The 13,577-nt window shown below is 42.7% G+C and overlaps 1 protein-coding gene across 1 annotated transcript in view; it reads left to right on the top strand.

Moving 5' to 3' along the window:
• The window catches only part of PRPF39 (pre-mRNA processing factor 39), a 39,408-nt gene that overhangs the window by 2,530 nt on the left and 23,301 nt on the right, over positions 1-13,577 (top strand). Inside the window, exons 2-4 of the mRNA XM_061612649.1 lie at positions 6,921-7,287; positions 10,649-10,774; positions 11,431-11,549. Coding sequence (XP_061468633.1) covers positions 6,958-7,287; positions 10,649-10,774; positions 11,431-11,549 — 575 coding nt within the window. The 5' untranslated portion in view covers positions 6,921-6,957. The remainder of the gene's footprint in view (positions 1-6,920; positions 7,288-10,648; positions 10,775-11,430; positions 11,550-13,577) is intronic.

Below are 13,577 nucleotides of genomic sequence, written 5' to 3'. Positions count from 1 at the left end.
TAGTGGAGTCTCTGACACTGGAGACATTCAAGAGGCAGCTGGACAGCTATCTGTCGGGAATGCTTTGATATGGATTCCTGCATTGTGCAGGGGGTTGGACTTGATGGACTCATAGGCCCTTCCAACTCTACTATTCTATGGTATAGTGAAGACTAAGTGCCACTGAAAAAAATACAGGTGGGACCCAAATAAGGCTCAGAACAATGACACAGCTTTTTTTTACTGTGCCAAGAGAAAAACATAAATGGGGGGGGGTGTTACATAGGGTTACTGTAATCTTGGCCATGCTTCAGAGCAAGCTGTGAGGAGAGGAATGTGAGGGGTGCACATGCTGCATTTCTGCAAAAGAAATTTGTTCAAGTCAGCTCAGTAACGGTACATAAAAATAAACACAACAGTGTAACTTCTACAGGCATCTCAATTATATTTCCGTATCAGTTCAAAGAAAAACATTTAAAAAGTAGGCCAAAAACTGCACTAACATAAGCACCATAAATTCCTAATTAATTCCTTAGGTCGTGTAGGTTTATTACTCTAATCTGCTATGGGTTCTCTAGTTACATTATCAGTTGCTTGTGATCTTCTAAGGGCTTTAGTTATACCTGCTTGGCCAAATTTTTGAACAGAGCACAAAGATAGCAACTAAGTTGTGCTTTTTATTTCCTCCTAGTAGTCACCTGCAGGGGTTGTGATTTCTGAGTTGGGTCTTGCTGTGCAAATTGTTTCCAAGCAGAACAGCACAGCTTGGTCAGGAATTTATGCATCTAGTCTCTTTCATCTTGTTCTCTGAAGTAGGGTTGGGTGTGGTGGGCAGGGTTTTGCTGTTCCTGAAACGAGATTGCAAGATAGCCTTTCTGCATCTTAGCACTTTACAAAACTTTTTTAATGGAAATGTTGAAAAGAAGCATCAAAAGACTAGCAATAAATTAACTGTAAGACAGATTCACTCTTTTTAATGGTCTGGGTTTTGCATAGCTCTCAAGAATACTTTTAATCAGTGATGTGGGTGTTCTGGGAAATTTTCAGTTTGTATTGGAAAAACTAGGGTGTGATATAATTTAGCTTGTTTATTTCATTTGTATTTAGTCAACACAGCTGAACACTTTTAAATTTACAAATCTGCCTAATACTGTATTTGCAGATGGCATCCCTTCATGTTAATAATGAACTTATGAAATGGAAATTTTTCCACAGAAAAATAAAGCACTTTTGGTTAGTTGAAGTATGGTCTTGCTCCTGGCTATGGAATAAGTTACCTATGAAAATATGAAAATTCATCTCCTTAATAGTTTTTGGCCAAACAAGATGGATTGATTCCATAAAGGAAGCCACAGACCTGCACCTACAAGATCTGAACAGGATGGTTCATGGCAGATGCTCTTGGAGGTCACTGATTCATGGGGTCGCCATGAGTCGTAATCGACTTGAAGGCACAGAACAACAACAACAACAACAGTTTTTGGGAAGGCACATGAGGCTTTCCTTATTCCAGCAAGACTTTCCTTGTCATTGGCTTCAATGATGGGTTATTGCTGTTGTTTTAGGGATATGGGTTATTCCTGCTATTCTTTGGGTTCTTCTATTAGACACAAATGTTTATTTATTTATTTATTTAACTGATATACCGCCTCATAGCCGAAGCTCTCTGGGCGGTTCACAAGACCAACATCAAAATACAATAAACACATATTAACAATTTAAAACACATTAAAAGTTTTAAAAAAATTTAAAAAGGTAAAACAGTTCCAACACATACAAAAACATATTAAAATGCCTGGGCGAAGAGGAAAGTTTTAACCTGGCGCCGGAAAGATAGCAGTGTTGGCGCCAGGCATATCTCCTCAGGGAGATTGTTCCACAAATCGGGGGCCACCACTGAAAAATCCCTTTTTCTCGTTGCCACCCTCCGAGCTTCCCTATGAGTAGGCACTCGGAGGAGGGACTTCAATGTTGAGCGTAGTGTACGGGTAGGTTCATATCGGGGGAGGCGTTCCATCAGGTAGTGTGGTCGTGTGCTGTGTAAGGCTTTGTAGGTTAGAACCAGCACTTTGAACTGGGCCCGGAAACATATAGGCAGCCAATGCAAGCGGACCAGAACCGGTGTTATATGTTCGGACCGTCTGGTCCCCGTTAACAATCTGGCCGCTGCATTCTGCACAAGCTGCAGTTTCCGAACCGTCTTGAAAGGCAGCCCCACGTAGAGCGCATTGCAGTAATCTAATTTAGAGGTTACCAGGGCATAAACTACTGAAGCGAGGTTCTCTCTGTCCAGATAGGGGTGTAGCTGAGCCACCAGCCGAATTTGGTAAAAAGCACTCTGTGCCACCGAGGCTACCTGAGCCTCAAGTGATAGAGATGGTTCTAAAAGGACTCCCAAGCTACGGTCCTGCTCTTTCAGGGGGAGTGCAACCCCATCCAGAACAGGTCAAACATCCGCCATCCGGTCAGGAGAACCACCCACCAGCAGCATCCCCCACCAATAGCATCTCAGTCTTGTCTGGATTAAGCCTCAGTTTGTTAGCTCTCATCCAGTCCAGTGTTGCAGCCAGGCATCGGTTCAGCACGTCGACAGACTCACCTGAAAAAGATGAAAAGGAGAAATAGAGCTGCGTGTCAGCAGCATACTGATGGCAACGCACTCCAAAGCTCCTGATGACCGCACCCAGTGGCTGCATATAGATATTAAACAGCATGGGGGACAGAACTGACCCCTGCGGAACTCCATACTGGAGGTCCCAGGGTGCCGAGCAATGCTCCCCAACATTATGAACTGTGAACAGAACAAATTTAATCTCTCTGGGGCAGCCTCTCTAATAAACCTTCTCTATGCTAGCTGTGGGCTGGTGACATGGGCTTGGGGTTTCAGGCCTCTTGTTTCATATGGGGAGAATTCTGTGAATTCATCCTTGTGCCAGAGTCACATAGCTGGAATTTTTCAAGTCCCAACCTTTTATTTTTAATGCGTTTGCATAGACTTTTTTTAAAAAAGTTTTTCTTTCCTAGTGTGGATTTTAGTGCCTTTCTGGTTAATCTTCTAACTACTTTTAGAAATTTGTGCAATCTTATGCATGTTTACTGAAAAGTAACTCTCACTATGTTCTGTAAGTCTTATTCCTAGCTGAGTATAGAATTACAGCCATAGGTAATGTGTTTAACATGGAGGGATGTGCTTAATCATTATGTTAATGTCAAATTGCAGTTGAACATAATATAATCCATATTAAGAACATAAGAGCCTGCTGGAGTGGCCCATCTAGTCCAGCATCCTGTTCTCACAGTGGCCAACCAGGTGCCTGGGGGAAGCCCACAAGCAGGACCCGAGTGCAAGAACACTCTCCCCTCCTGAGGCTTCCGGCAACTAGTTTTCAGAAGCATGCTGCCTCTGACTAGGGTGGCAGAGCACAGCCATCATGGCTAGTAGCCATTGATAGCCCTCTCCTCCATGAATTTGTCTAATCTTCTTTTAAAGCCATCCAAGCTGGTGGCCATTACTGCGTCTTGTGGGAGCAAATTCCATAGTTCAACTATGCGCTGAGTAAAGAAGTACTTCCTTTTGTCTGTCCTGAATCTTCCAACTTTCAGCTTCTTGGAATGTCCACGAGTTCTAGTATTAGAGAGGGAGAAAAACTTTTCTCTATCCACTTTCTCAATGCCATGCATAATTTTATACACTTCTATCATGTCTCCTCTGACCCGCCTTTTCTCTAAACTAAAAAGCCCCAAATGCTGCAACCTTTCCTCATAAGGAAGTCACTCCATCCTCTTGATCATTCTGGTTGCCCTCTTCTGAACCTTTTCCAACTCTATAATATCCTTTTTGAGATGAGGCAACCAGAACTGTACACAGTATTCCAAATGCGGCCGCACCATAGATTTATACAACGGCATTATGATATCGGCTGTTTTATTTTCAATACCTTTCCTAATTATCGCTAGCATGGAATTTGCCTTTTTCACAGCTGCCGCACACTGGGTCGACATTTTCATCGTGCTGTCCACTACAACCCCGAGGTCTCTCTCTTGGCCGGTCACCGCCAGTTCAGACCCCATGAGCGTATATGTGAAATTAAGATTTTTTGCCCCAATATGCATAATTTTACACTTGTTTATATTGAATTGCATTTGCCATTTTTCCGCCCATTCACTCAGTTTAGAGAGGTCTTTTGGGAGCTCTTCGCAATCCCTTTTTGTTTTAACGACCCTGAACAATTTAGTGTCATCAGCAAACTTGGCCACTTCACTGCTCACTCCTAATTCTAGGTCATTAATGAACAAGTTGAAAAGTACAGGTCCCAATACCGATCCTTGAGGGACTCCACTTTCTACAGCCCTCTATTGGGAGAACTGTCCATTTATTCCTACTCTTTGCTTTCTGCTTCTTAACCAATTCCTTATCCACAAGAGGACCTGTCCTCTTATTCCATGACTGCTAAGCTTCCTCAGAAGTCTTTGGTGAGGTACCTTGTCAAACGGTTTTTGAAAGTCTAAGTACACTATTTCCACTGGATCACCTCTATCTATATGCTTGTTGACACTCTCAAAGAATTCTAATAGGTTACTGAGACAGGACTTTCCCTTGCAGAAGCCATGCTGGCTCTGCTTCAGCAAGGCTTGTTCTTCTATGTGCTTAGTTATTCTAGCTTTAATAGTACTTTCTACCAGTTTTCCAGGGACAGAAGTTAAGGTAACTGGCCTGTAATTTCCGGGATCCCCTCTGGATCCCTTTTTGAAGATTGGCGTTACATTTGCCACTTTCCAGTCCTCAGGCACGGAGGAGGACCAGAGGGACAATTACATATTTTAGTTAGCAGATCAGCAATTTCACATTTGAGTTCTTTGAGAACTCTCGGGTGGATGCCATCTGAGCCCAGTGATTTGTCAGTTTTTATATTGTCTATTAAGCGTAGAACATCCTCTCTCGTTACCACTATTTGTCTCAGTTCCTCAGAATCCCTACCTGCAAATGTTAGTTCAGGTTCAGGGATCTGCCCTATATCTTCCACTGTGAAGACAGATCCAAAGAATTCATTTAGCTTCTCTGCAATCTCCTTATTGTTCTTTAGTACATCTTTGACTCCCTTATCATCCAAGGGTCCAATCGCCTCCCTAGATGGTCTCCTGATTTGAACGTATTTATAGAATTTTTTGTTGTTGGTTTTTATGTTCTTAGCAATGTGCTCCTCAAATTCTTTTTTAGCATCCCTTATTGTCTTTTTGCATTTCTTTTGCCAGAGTTTGTGTTCCTTTTTATTTTCTTAATTCGGACAAGACTTCCATTTTCTGGAAAAAAACTTTTTGCCTCTGAGAGCTTCCTTGACTTTGCTCGTTAACCATGCTGGCATTTTCTTGGCCCCGGTGGTACCTTTTCTGATCTGCTGTATGCACTCCAGTTGAGCTTCTAATACAGTCTTTTAAAACAACTTCCAAGCATTTTTGAGTGATGTGACCCTCTGGACTTTGTTTTTCAGCTTTCTTTTTACCAGTCCCCTCATTTTTGTGAAGTTCCCTCTTTTGAAGTCAAATGTGACCGTGTTGGATTTTCTTGGCAATTGGCCCTTTACATGTATGTTTAATTTAATAGCACTATGGTCACTGCTCCCAATCGGTTCGACAACACTTACATCTCATACCAGGTACCAGTCCCCACTGAGGACTAAGTCCAGGGTTGCCGTCCCTCTGGTGGGTTCTGTAACCAACTGGTCTAGGGCATAGTCATTTAGAATATCTAGAAATTTTGCTGCTTTGTTGTGACTGGAACACATATGCGGCCAGTCTATGTCTGGGTAGTTGAAGTCACCCATTACTACCACATTTCCTAGTTTGGATGCTTCCTCGATTTAATATCCCATCTCCAGGTCTCCCTGAGCATTTTGATCAGGGGGACGATAGATCGTTCCCAGTATTAAGTCCCTCCTGGGGCATGGTATCACCACCCACAACGATTCCGTGGAGGAGTCTGCCTCTTTTGGGGTTTCGAGCTTGCTGGATTCAATGCCTTCTTTCACGTATAGAGCGACTCCGCCACCAATATGTCCTTCCCTGTCCTTCCGATATAGTTTATATCCAGGGATAACCGTATCCCACTGTGCTAGGTGTAAGTATAAAGGGAAATGCCAAACGGCCAATAACGTCCCAGCTGTTGGAATAAATGAACCATGGTTAGGCTAACCAAGAGCTCTGTATTTTATTATTAACAGCATTTAATAATACAGAGGGATGGAGCTTCTGCAATACTGTCAGTAGTTGCAGATACTTCTTTAGGATGTGGAATTTTCCTGTACTTTCTAGCAAGTTCTTTAGGCCATAGTTTGGTCTGTAGTGACATGTTCCAATTTTTTTTCTTTTTAATTATGAGAACTGTGATTTAAGATGTGAGCACCAAACTTTTTCAGCCCTTTATCAAGAGCTGCTTTGCTGAGAACAAATGTTTTGCTTCTCTTCATGTTTGAATATTTATGTGATGTGTGCTTGCTTGGTTAATCTCCCCCCCCCCCCCACACACACACACATTTCGTAGCTTCAGATGTATCTGAAAAGTGCAGATACACAAAGTAATTCTCTTAAGCCAATAATTTGGTTTGTGTCCTCAGTTTCTGCTTTGCCTTTGGCTTTCTCTTTTATGCTGTCAGCAGAGAGAGCCTAAAAGCTGTTTACTTCTCAGTCAATACTTTACCCACCCATTAACTAGGGCAACGTAGTTTCAGAACAGTTGTAAGTCAGTTTTAGTACTGATATCTGGACCTGTATCCCATTTCAGCCATTAATGTTCAGGGTGAGTTGGGGCAAGTCCCATTCATTCTTCCTTGGTTCTTCAAGATTTTAAAACCCTCCATCAATCACTGGGAATGTATAATATCAGGTGCCCTTATTTCAGGAATCCTATACTCAGCAGATGATCTGTTCTTTTTCCATTTCAACAGGCTATTTTCTAACAGAACAAGAGCAGTGTCTGTCGCTATGCAGACTTCAGATCATAAGGACGACAACAGTAACTTGAAAAGCGAGAACATGGGCAAGGACACTGAAGCCAGGAGTGAGCAACCAGCTGACTTCAGCACAGAGATCATGAGTGTCACAGAGATGGAGCAGTCCCCTGACAACTCTCCTGGTGACAGTGCCCAGGAAGAGACTACCCAGGACAGTGAAATGCCGGGCGATGAAACCACAAAGTCTGATGATCCTGAGCTTTCATTCCCTCCTGAGTTTGAAAAGTTCTGGAAGGTGGTTGAAACTAACCCACAAGATTTCACAGGCTGGGTCTATCTCCTGCAGTATGTAGAGCAAGAGGTGAGTATTTCAGTCTTTTTGTTTAGTTCAGGCTTTAGTGTTATTTCTCAATCCTGATCTTCATATTTCTAGTCCTACTGGAATCCCCAAAGTGATTCTAATAGTCAGTGAATGCAAGAATTTAAAATGCAGACCATATTGAAACATCCAACGCAAATAACTCAGCAGCAGCAGCACCTGGTTCGATAAGAACGTTTTTGCAGCATTTCCAAGAGATATTTGTGCTTGATTTTTTCAGACCTCTAGAGAGAGAAAGCTCAAACAAGAGCAGCAGTTGTTCACAGCAATAACTGAGAAGGTCTATCTGGATATTCCAGCTGCTTTAATTTGGACATGATATTGTTAGAAGGCTATTCTCAGCAGGTTGATAATTCTAGAGCAGTGGTTCCAAACTTGGTTTTTCTGTGGATCACTGAATAACAAATGTTCTACAAATCAAAGACATACGTACCTTATATTTTAATAATATTTTTTCTTCAGTGCTCACATGATCAAAATCATCACTGAAATTCACAGGCCCCAGGACTCCTTTCCGTGGTAATTGTTTGGAGGAAAATTAATAGAACAAACCATTCTACTGTATTTTGAAAATCATAATCCCTTAGGTCACGACATTGTTAGCCTGTTCGACGATTTAACCATGGCCAAAATAGCCTCAGTCTTAGTCATCAAAAAAATATGCGGGCTAAAGGACAGATATTCCTGATGGTTTGCAACTTTCTGTAGACCACCTGCACAAAACTCATGATCTGCAGGCCATAATCTGTGGACTGCTGCCGTACAGGTTAGTCTTGCCTACTGTGATAAAGTGGAGTAACACCCACCTAGAGTGGCCTGTCAGCAAGTGTAACCCACCCCAAATACTTTGGGAAATAGTGCAGCCCCTCTTTTTCTTACACTCTTTTCACACCTTTCAATCCACTGAACTGCTGCTGGCAGGTGAATGTTGGCAGCCTTAGAGCTTCAGTTTGACTTGGGGTCTGCAAGTTAATGGTCTATCGTGGAAAGCTTGATGTGCTCAAAGGAAAGGTCATAGTCTCAAAAGAACATGGTGCTCAAGGAATTAAGACCTTTACAGGTTAAAAACCTGTGCCTACAACATTATAGTAAGCTGGAACACTGTTGTGATGTCATCCTGGCAACCCAGGTCCATCAAGAGGGGCCATTTATGCCTCTTCTAAAATGGATGTTTTTAGGTTTATCTGACACGGCTGTTATTTGTACCTGCTGCATTCCTGTAGCTGTCGATCTCATCAAAAGACTTTGAAAAAAGACATTAAACAATTAAGTTTAAAATACCTTGCTTACAGCATGTGATTTATACCAAATACCCCTTATTAGGGGATGGTTCGTGTTTGTCCAGCACTTTGAAAATGTTAGCTCTGGCTCTTTAATGCAGATGGCATTTGAAATAAATCCTAGGTTTACAAACTAACTAAAATATTTTTAGGCAGTTCCCCCACCAAGAGCTAACTTTGGGAGGGGTGTCCCCTTGATTTTGATGGTTTCAGCTTAATTTCAGATTAGTGGTTCTTTGTCAGATCTTTAAGATTCCTACAGATGTTAGTCAGTGTGGGGCCTGGTGGCTCTGTCTAAAAGTTAATGTCCGGCTGCCAGTACTTGAGGGAAGAAGGTCCTGGCTGGAACAACGTGGAGATGATTGCAGTAGAACTTGTTAAGACCCTTGCAGGCTCAGCTTGTTGTCCTGGGCTGCTTCAGGAGGAAAGATGGAATATTAATCAATAATAACACACACACCCCTGTGTTTGTCTTCTCCATATCAGAATATTCTAGATGCTAATGAAGTGTGTGCTGATAGATTCCCTGTTGATGGCACCCCTTTGGCTTTGGTTCTTCCCTCAGCTGGTTCATTTTATGTGGGTGGGTGGGCGATTGTTTCACTTGTCCCTTTATCCTGCTTTTGTGGGCAAAAATAAGGAAGATACTAGAATTACACCTTTTATTTTGCCAGCCTTTGAGGATTAGGTTTTAGCTTCTGTTTTCTGGTCTTAACTGGTGATGCTGTAATTTACCAGTTTTATGGAGATTGTGTGTGAAATGTTAGAGTTGCAAGCTGCCTTTTGGACCCGAACTAGGTGGAGAGGTGAGATAGAAACGTATTGCATACATATATTGCTGAGTGGGGCAGCTAGGCATGCACACGTTTCACCTGTGCTGAAATAACTGCACTGGTTGCCTATTAGCTACTGCACCACGTTTGGTGTTGACCTGAAGCAGGATACTTGGTGGATGGTTTTCCCCTGCGTGGATCCAGCCAGTCCATGCCACCTTCAGAGGAGCCGGCCCTGCTGGCCGTAACGTATATTGTCTGCTTGTGCCTTTACGTAAGTGGGCCTTCTCTGTTGGGGCCTTGGTGCTCTGGAACACCCTACCTCCTGCAATATGGAAGGCGTGAGATGTATTGGGTTTTAAACTTCACTGAAAACACACCCATTTCGACAAGCTTTTCCCAATTCTTAAGAAAAAAGTACACGGCTCAGTATTTTGTTTCTATACTTACATGTTTTTATTGTATTAATTTAAAATCTTGAATTAATTAGTTTTTAATGTTTATGGTACTCTGATGTTTATATCCACTGGGTTTTTAGTTTTGTTATTTTTGTGTGAACTTCTTAGAGATTGCTTTAAAACACAAATAGACATCCTTGTTCCATTCTTGGGTTTATCCAGTAGCGAAGGAGGATACATTTTAAAATACCTTTGACTTTAACCAGTTAGAGGTCATGGGTTATATCTGCTGTTAAGTCATACATGGAGTAGATCCATTAAAACAAATGGATTTAAGTAACTTAAGTCCATTGGTTTCATTAGGTCTCTGAGTATGACCCTTACAAGTTCAGCCCCACCTGTTAAAAGTTCTCCTAAAGAAGCCAGGGTTGTACTGCTGACGAGGGCTCTCTGTATGTAGAGGAAGAGAGTTCCAGAGTTGAGGGTCAGGTGATTGTAAATGCCCATCTGTATGCTCCACAGACTCTGCCCGTTGATGAAATACTAGGAAGATTCTAGGTGAATTTCTTTAAGGCTGTTGTGGAATTCTGGGGGAGGTGGTGGTTTCTGAGGTATGCAGGACTTTTCTTTTTCCTTCAGCATTTTCTTTTGTTGTGCTTGGACCAAGAACGGCCAGGCAAGCAGCCCATCTTGGTTGGCTCTTTTAGGAGAAGTGTCATTGTTCTGGTCCTTGGATTTAGGGAGACTTAACTTCTGACAGAGCTTCAGGAAACTTCTCCTTCTTAAAACGCTTGCCTGTTTCAAGACAACATTATGTGTGGATTGGGTTTTCTTTCACTGACAAATTGTAAAGTCTTAAAACTGCTAATATCGAACGGTGTGTTTCTCCCAGAACCAGCTGCCAGCTGCCAGAAAAGCCTTTGACAGTTTTTTCGCACACTACCCATATTGTTACGGCTATTGGAAAAAATATGCGGACCTTGAGAAGCGGCACGGCGACATGAAGCAGTCAGACGAGGTATGTAGGCAGTGGGTTGCAGCTGTTGCTCTTGGGTCCTGTGAGCCAAACGATGACCGAACTGCTACAAGTAACACTTTGGCTGCCAGTACCTGCCACTTTCATACAGGGCTTTCTGTTTGCGCTTGTCACTCCTTGTGGCATTTGGAGCTAATATTTTCTCTCTTTGTTGGCAGGTGCGTTAAACCTCTACTACAGTTTGTCAAGCTTTGCAGTGCAAGCGTCTGCATTACACTGCAGCTTAACAAGTAGGGCAGGGCTTTTCTGTCACTTACATTATACATTTATTATTTCACAAAATTCGAACGCTGTGGTTGGTTTTGCTGGTCACCATTGCTACATCTTATTGCATTTTTGGTCAGACGCTGTCATTGGTGCTCTAAAGGGTCTGTGCCCTATGGTCTGTACCCCAAAGCCTGCCCACACAGCCTGGTCAGATGCAGGGACCTCTGCGCTTTGAAGATCAAGACTCTGCACTTGGAGATCAGAGCATTGCCATGTTCTAGCCAACCTCCACCCAATGGTAATGGTAGATTATTTAAACAAAATTCCAGTACATTAGTATTTCTTAAGGTTCGCCGGATAACACAGTGTTGCCTCTCTCTTATGACTGAGTTAAGGGTTCGAAGGATAGCCTTTTGGTGTTCTCTCTATAGGTGTATCGAAGGGGACTCCAGGCAATACCTCTTAGTGTTGATTTGTGGATCCATTACATAAACTTCCTCAAAGAGACGCTGGATCCCAGTGAGCCTGAAACTGTTGGGACCATTAGGGGGTAAGTTGTTTGAAAAGACATTCTGAAATGAATACTGTACTATGTGGGGTGGAATTCTGCTTGGGCCTGTGCTTGGTCTTGTGAAAAAAGAGCCTTCTCGTATTCTATCTGCAGTAGATTCCTGTTTAACAGGAGGCCTGCTGCTTCTTTGTTCATGGTTCCTGGAGCAGAAATTTAGGGTGTCTTAAAGGTGTAGACTTGTACATCTGAGAAATAGAAAATAAAGGACTCATCTGATCTGCTCTTGGGCCTGGGGTACCTGGGTGTTGACCTCTGCTTATCCCTTGGCTCTTAACTTGGGATGCCTTTAGTTCACTCCTTGACTGGAATTAGAGTTGGGGAAACTTATTTCTCCTTAAGAGACTACATTCCTCTGTGGTAATGTGTTGGGAGGTGCATGTCAGCATGGGAGGGGGTACTCCATATGTATTCATTCATTCTCTCTCATGCTCTCTCTCTCGCTCTCACTCTCGCACCCACCCACCCACCTCTGGATGGGTTGCGCTCTCCTAAAAGGAGCAAGTTCACAGCTTGGGGGTACTCCTGGATCCACCATTGTCACTAGAGTCTCATATGGCCTCAGTGGCTAGGAGTGCCTTTCTCCAGCTCTGGCTGGTTTGCCAGCTACGAACCCTTTTGAACAGAGAAGACTTGGCCACAGTACTCCATACTGTGGTAACTTCCAGACTGGATTATTGCAGTGCGCTCTGTGTGGTGCTGCCCCTGACTCGGGAACTGTAATGCAGCAGCCAGATTACTGGCTGGAGTTTCCTTTAGATCTCATGTAACCCCTGTTTTAAAACAGCTGCATTTTTTGCTAGTTTGTTCACGAGCCCACTTCAAGAAGCTCACATTAGTATTTAATGCCTTAAACTACTTAGGTCTCAAATATCTGAATGACTACCATCTTCCCTACAGACTGTCTTGCGTGTTGAGATTAGCAGAGGAGGTCCTCTTGGTAGTTCCGCTACCTTCAGAACCTTGGGGTGGTGGTGGCCTGGGAGAGGGCATTCTTTGTGGTGGCCCCTAAGTTATAGAACTCCCTCTACATCAAGGTGCATCTGGCAATTTCACTGTACAGTTTTAGGTTAATGCTGAAGATACACCTCTTTACCCTGGCCTTTAACACCTAAGACATGTACTTTTAGGACCTACTCTATTTTGTGATTTTAGGTTGTTTTTAATTGTTTTTAATGATGTACTTTAAAATTGCTGTAACCCACCCTAGGACCTTTGGGTGAAGGGTTGGTGGTGATGATTAAGTTAATAATTATAATAGCTGTTTTTCTGATGATGTTGAAGGAAGGGTATTGTTTGATAAGCGTGAAAGTGTTTGTATTAAATTTTACATTTTCGCTCGCTGATGGAAAGGTCTTTTGATACTTTTCTTCAGTTTGGGAATCTGGACTATAGAATATTGCAGTAATGCATCTGAGCCAAAATGGCCTAAGAAATGAACAAGTTCAAATTCTATCCGTGTGGTGGAAGACTCAGATTTAAAAGGCAACTGGTGGCTGCATTTAGACATGCTAGACTGTGGCTTTGTGAAGTGTGAGCCCATCTACCACCTCTCCGTGCAGACAGAAGGAAGAGTTTGGAAGGGTTTGCTTCCACTTTTAGTTTAACCACACCTTGCTGTGTCACTTGAACTGTTGTTACCATTAACTATGGTCAGTTTAAAGATGCTAGCTTCACGAACCATGGTTTGACTTTGGCTTATTTGAAACAGATCATCATTAATGTTTGCCTCAGTTTGTCGCTTTGGATGACGTGACAAATTGGAGTTAACTAAAATCGGAAGCTTCTGTACTTTCCTCCTGAGCCCAGGAGGTGGCTAGGTTTGTTCATGTCATGCTAAACCATGGTGTGATGTCCGAATGCCGTCATTGTGATCCCACATTGAACTGCAAGTATCTACTAGCTTTGGATACAAACTGGAAGGAAAAGCCAACTTAATGTTTTGTTTTCTCATCAGATTTGATGCAGGAAAGTAGGGACTCTGTATCCTGCATGTTGCCCCTTCCGTCC

Source organism: Rhineura floridana, chromosome 2, assembly GCF_030035675.1.
Source record: "Rhineura floridana isolate rRhiFlo1 chromosome 2, rRhiFlo1.hap2, whole genome shotgun sequence".
Taxonomy (NCBI): domain Eukaryota; kingdom Metazoa; phylum Chordata; class Lepidosauria; order Squamata; family Rhineuridae; genus Rhineura; species Rhineura floridana.
Note: the sequence above shows the minus strand (reverse complement) of the source record. Positions and strands in the feature narration are given on the sequence as shown.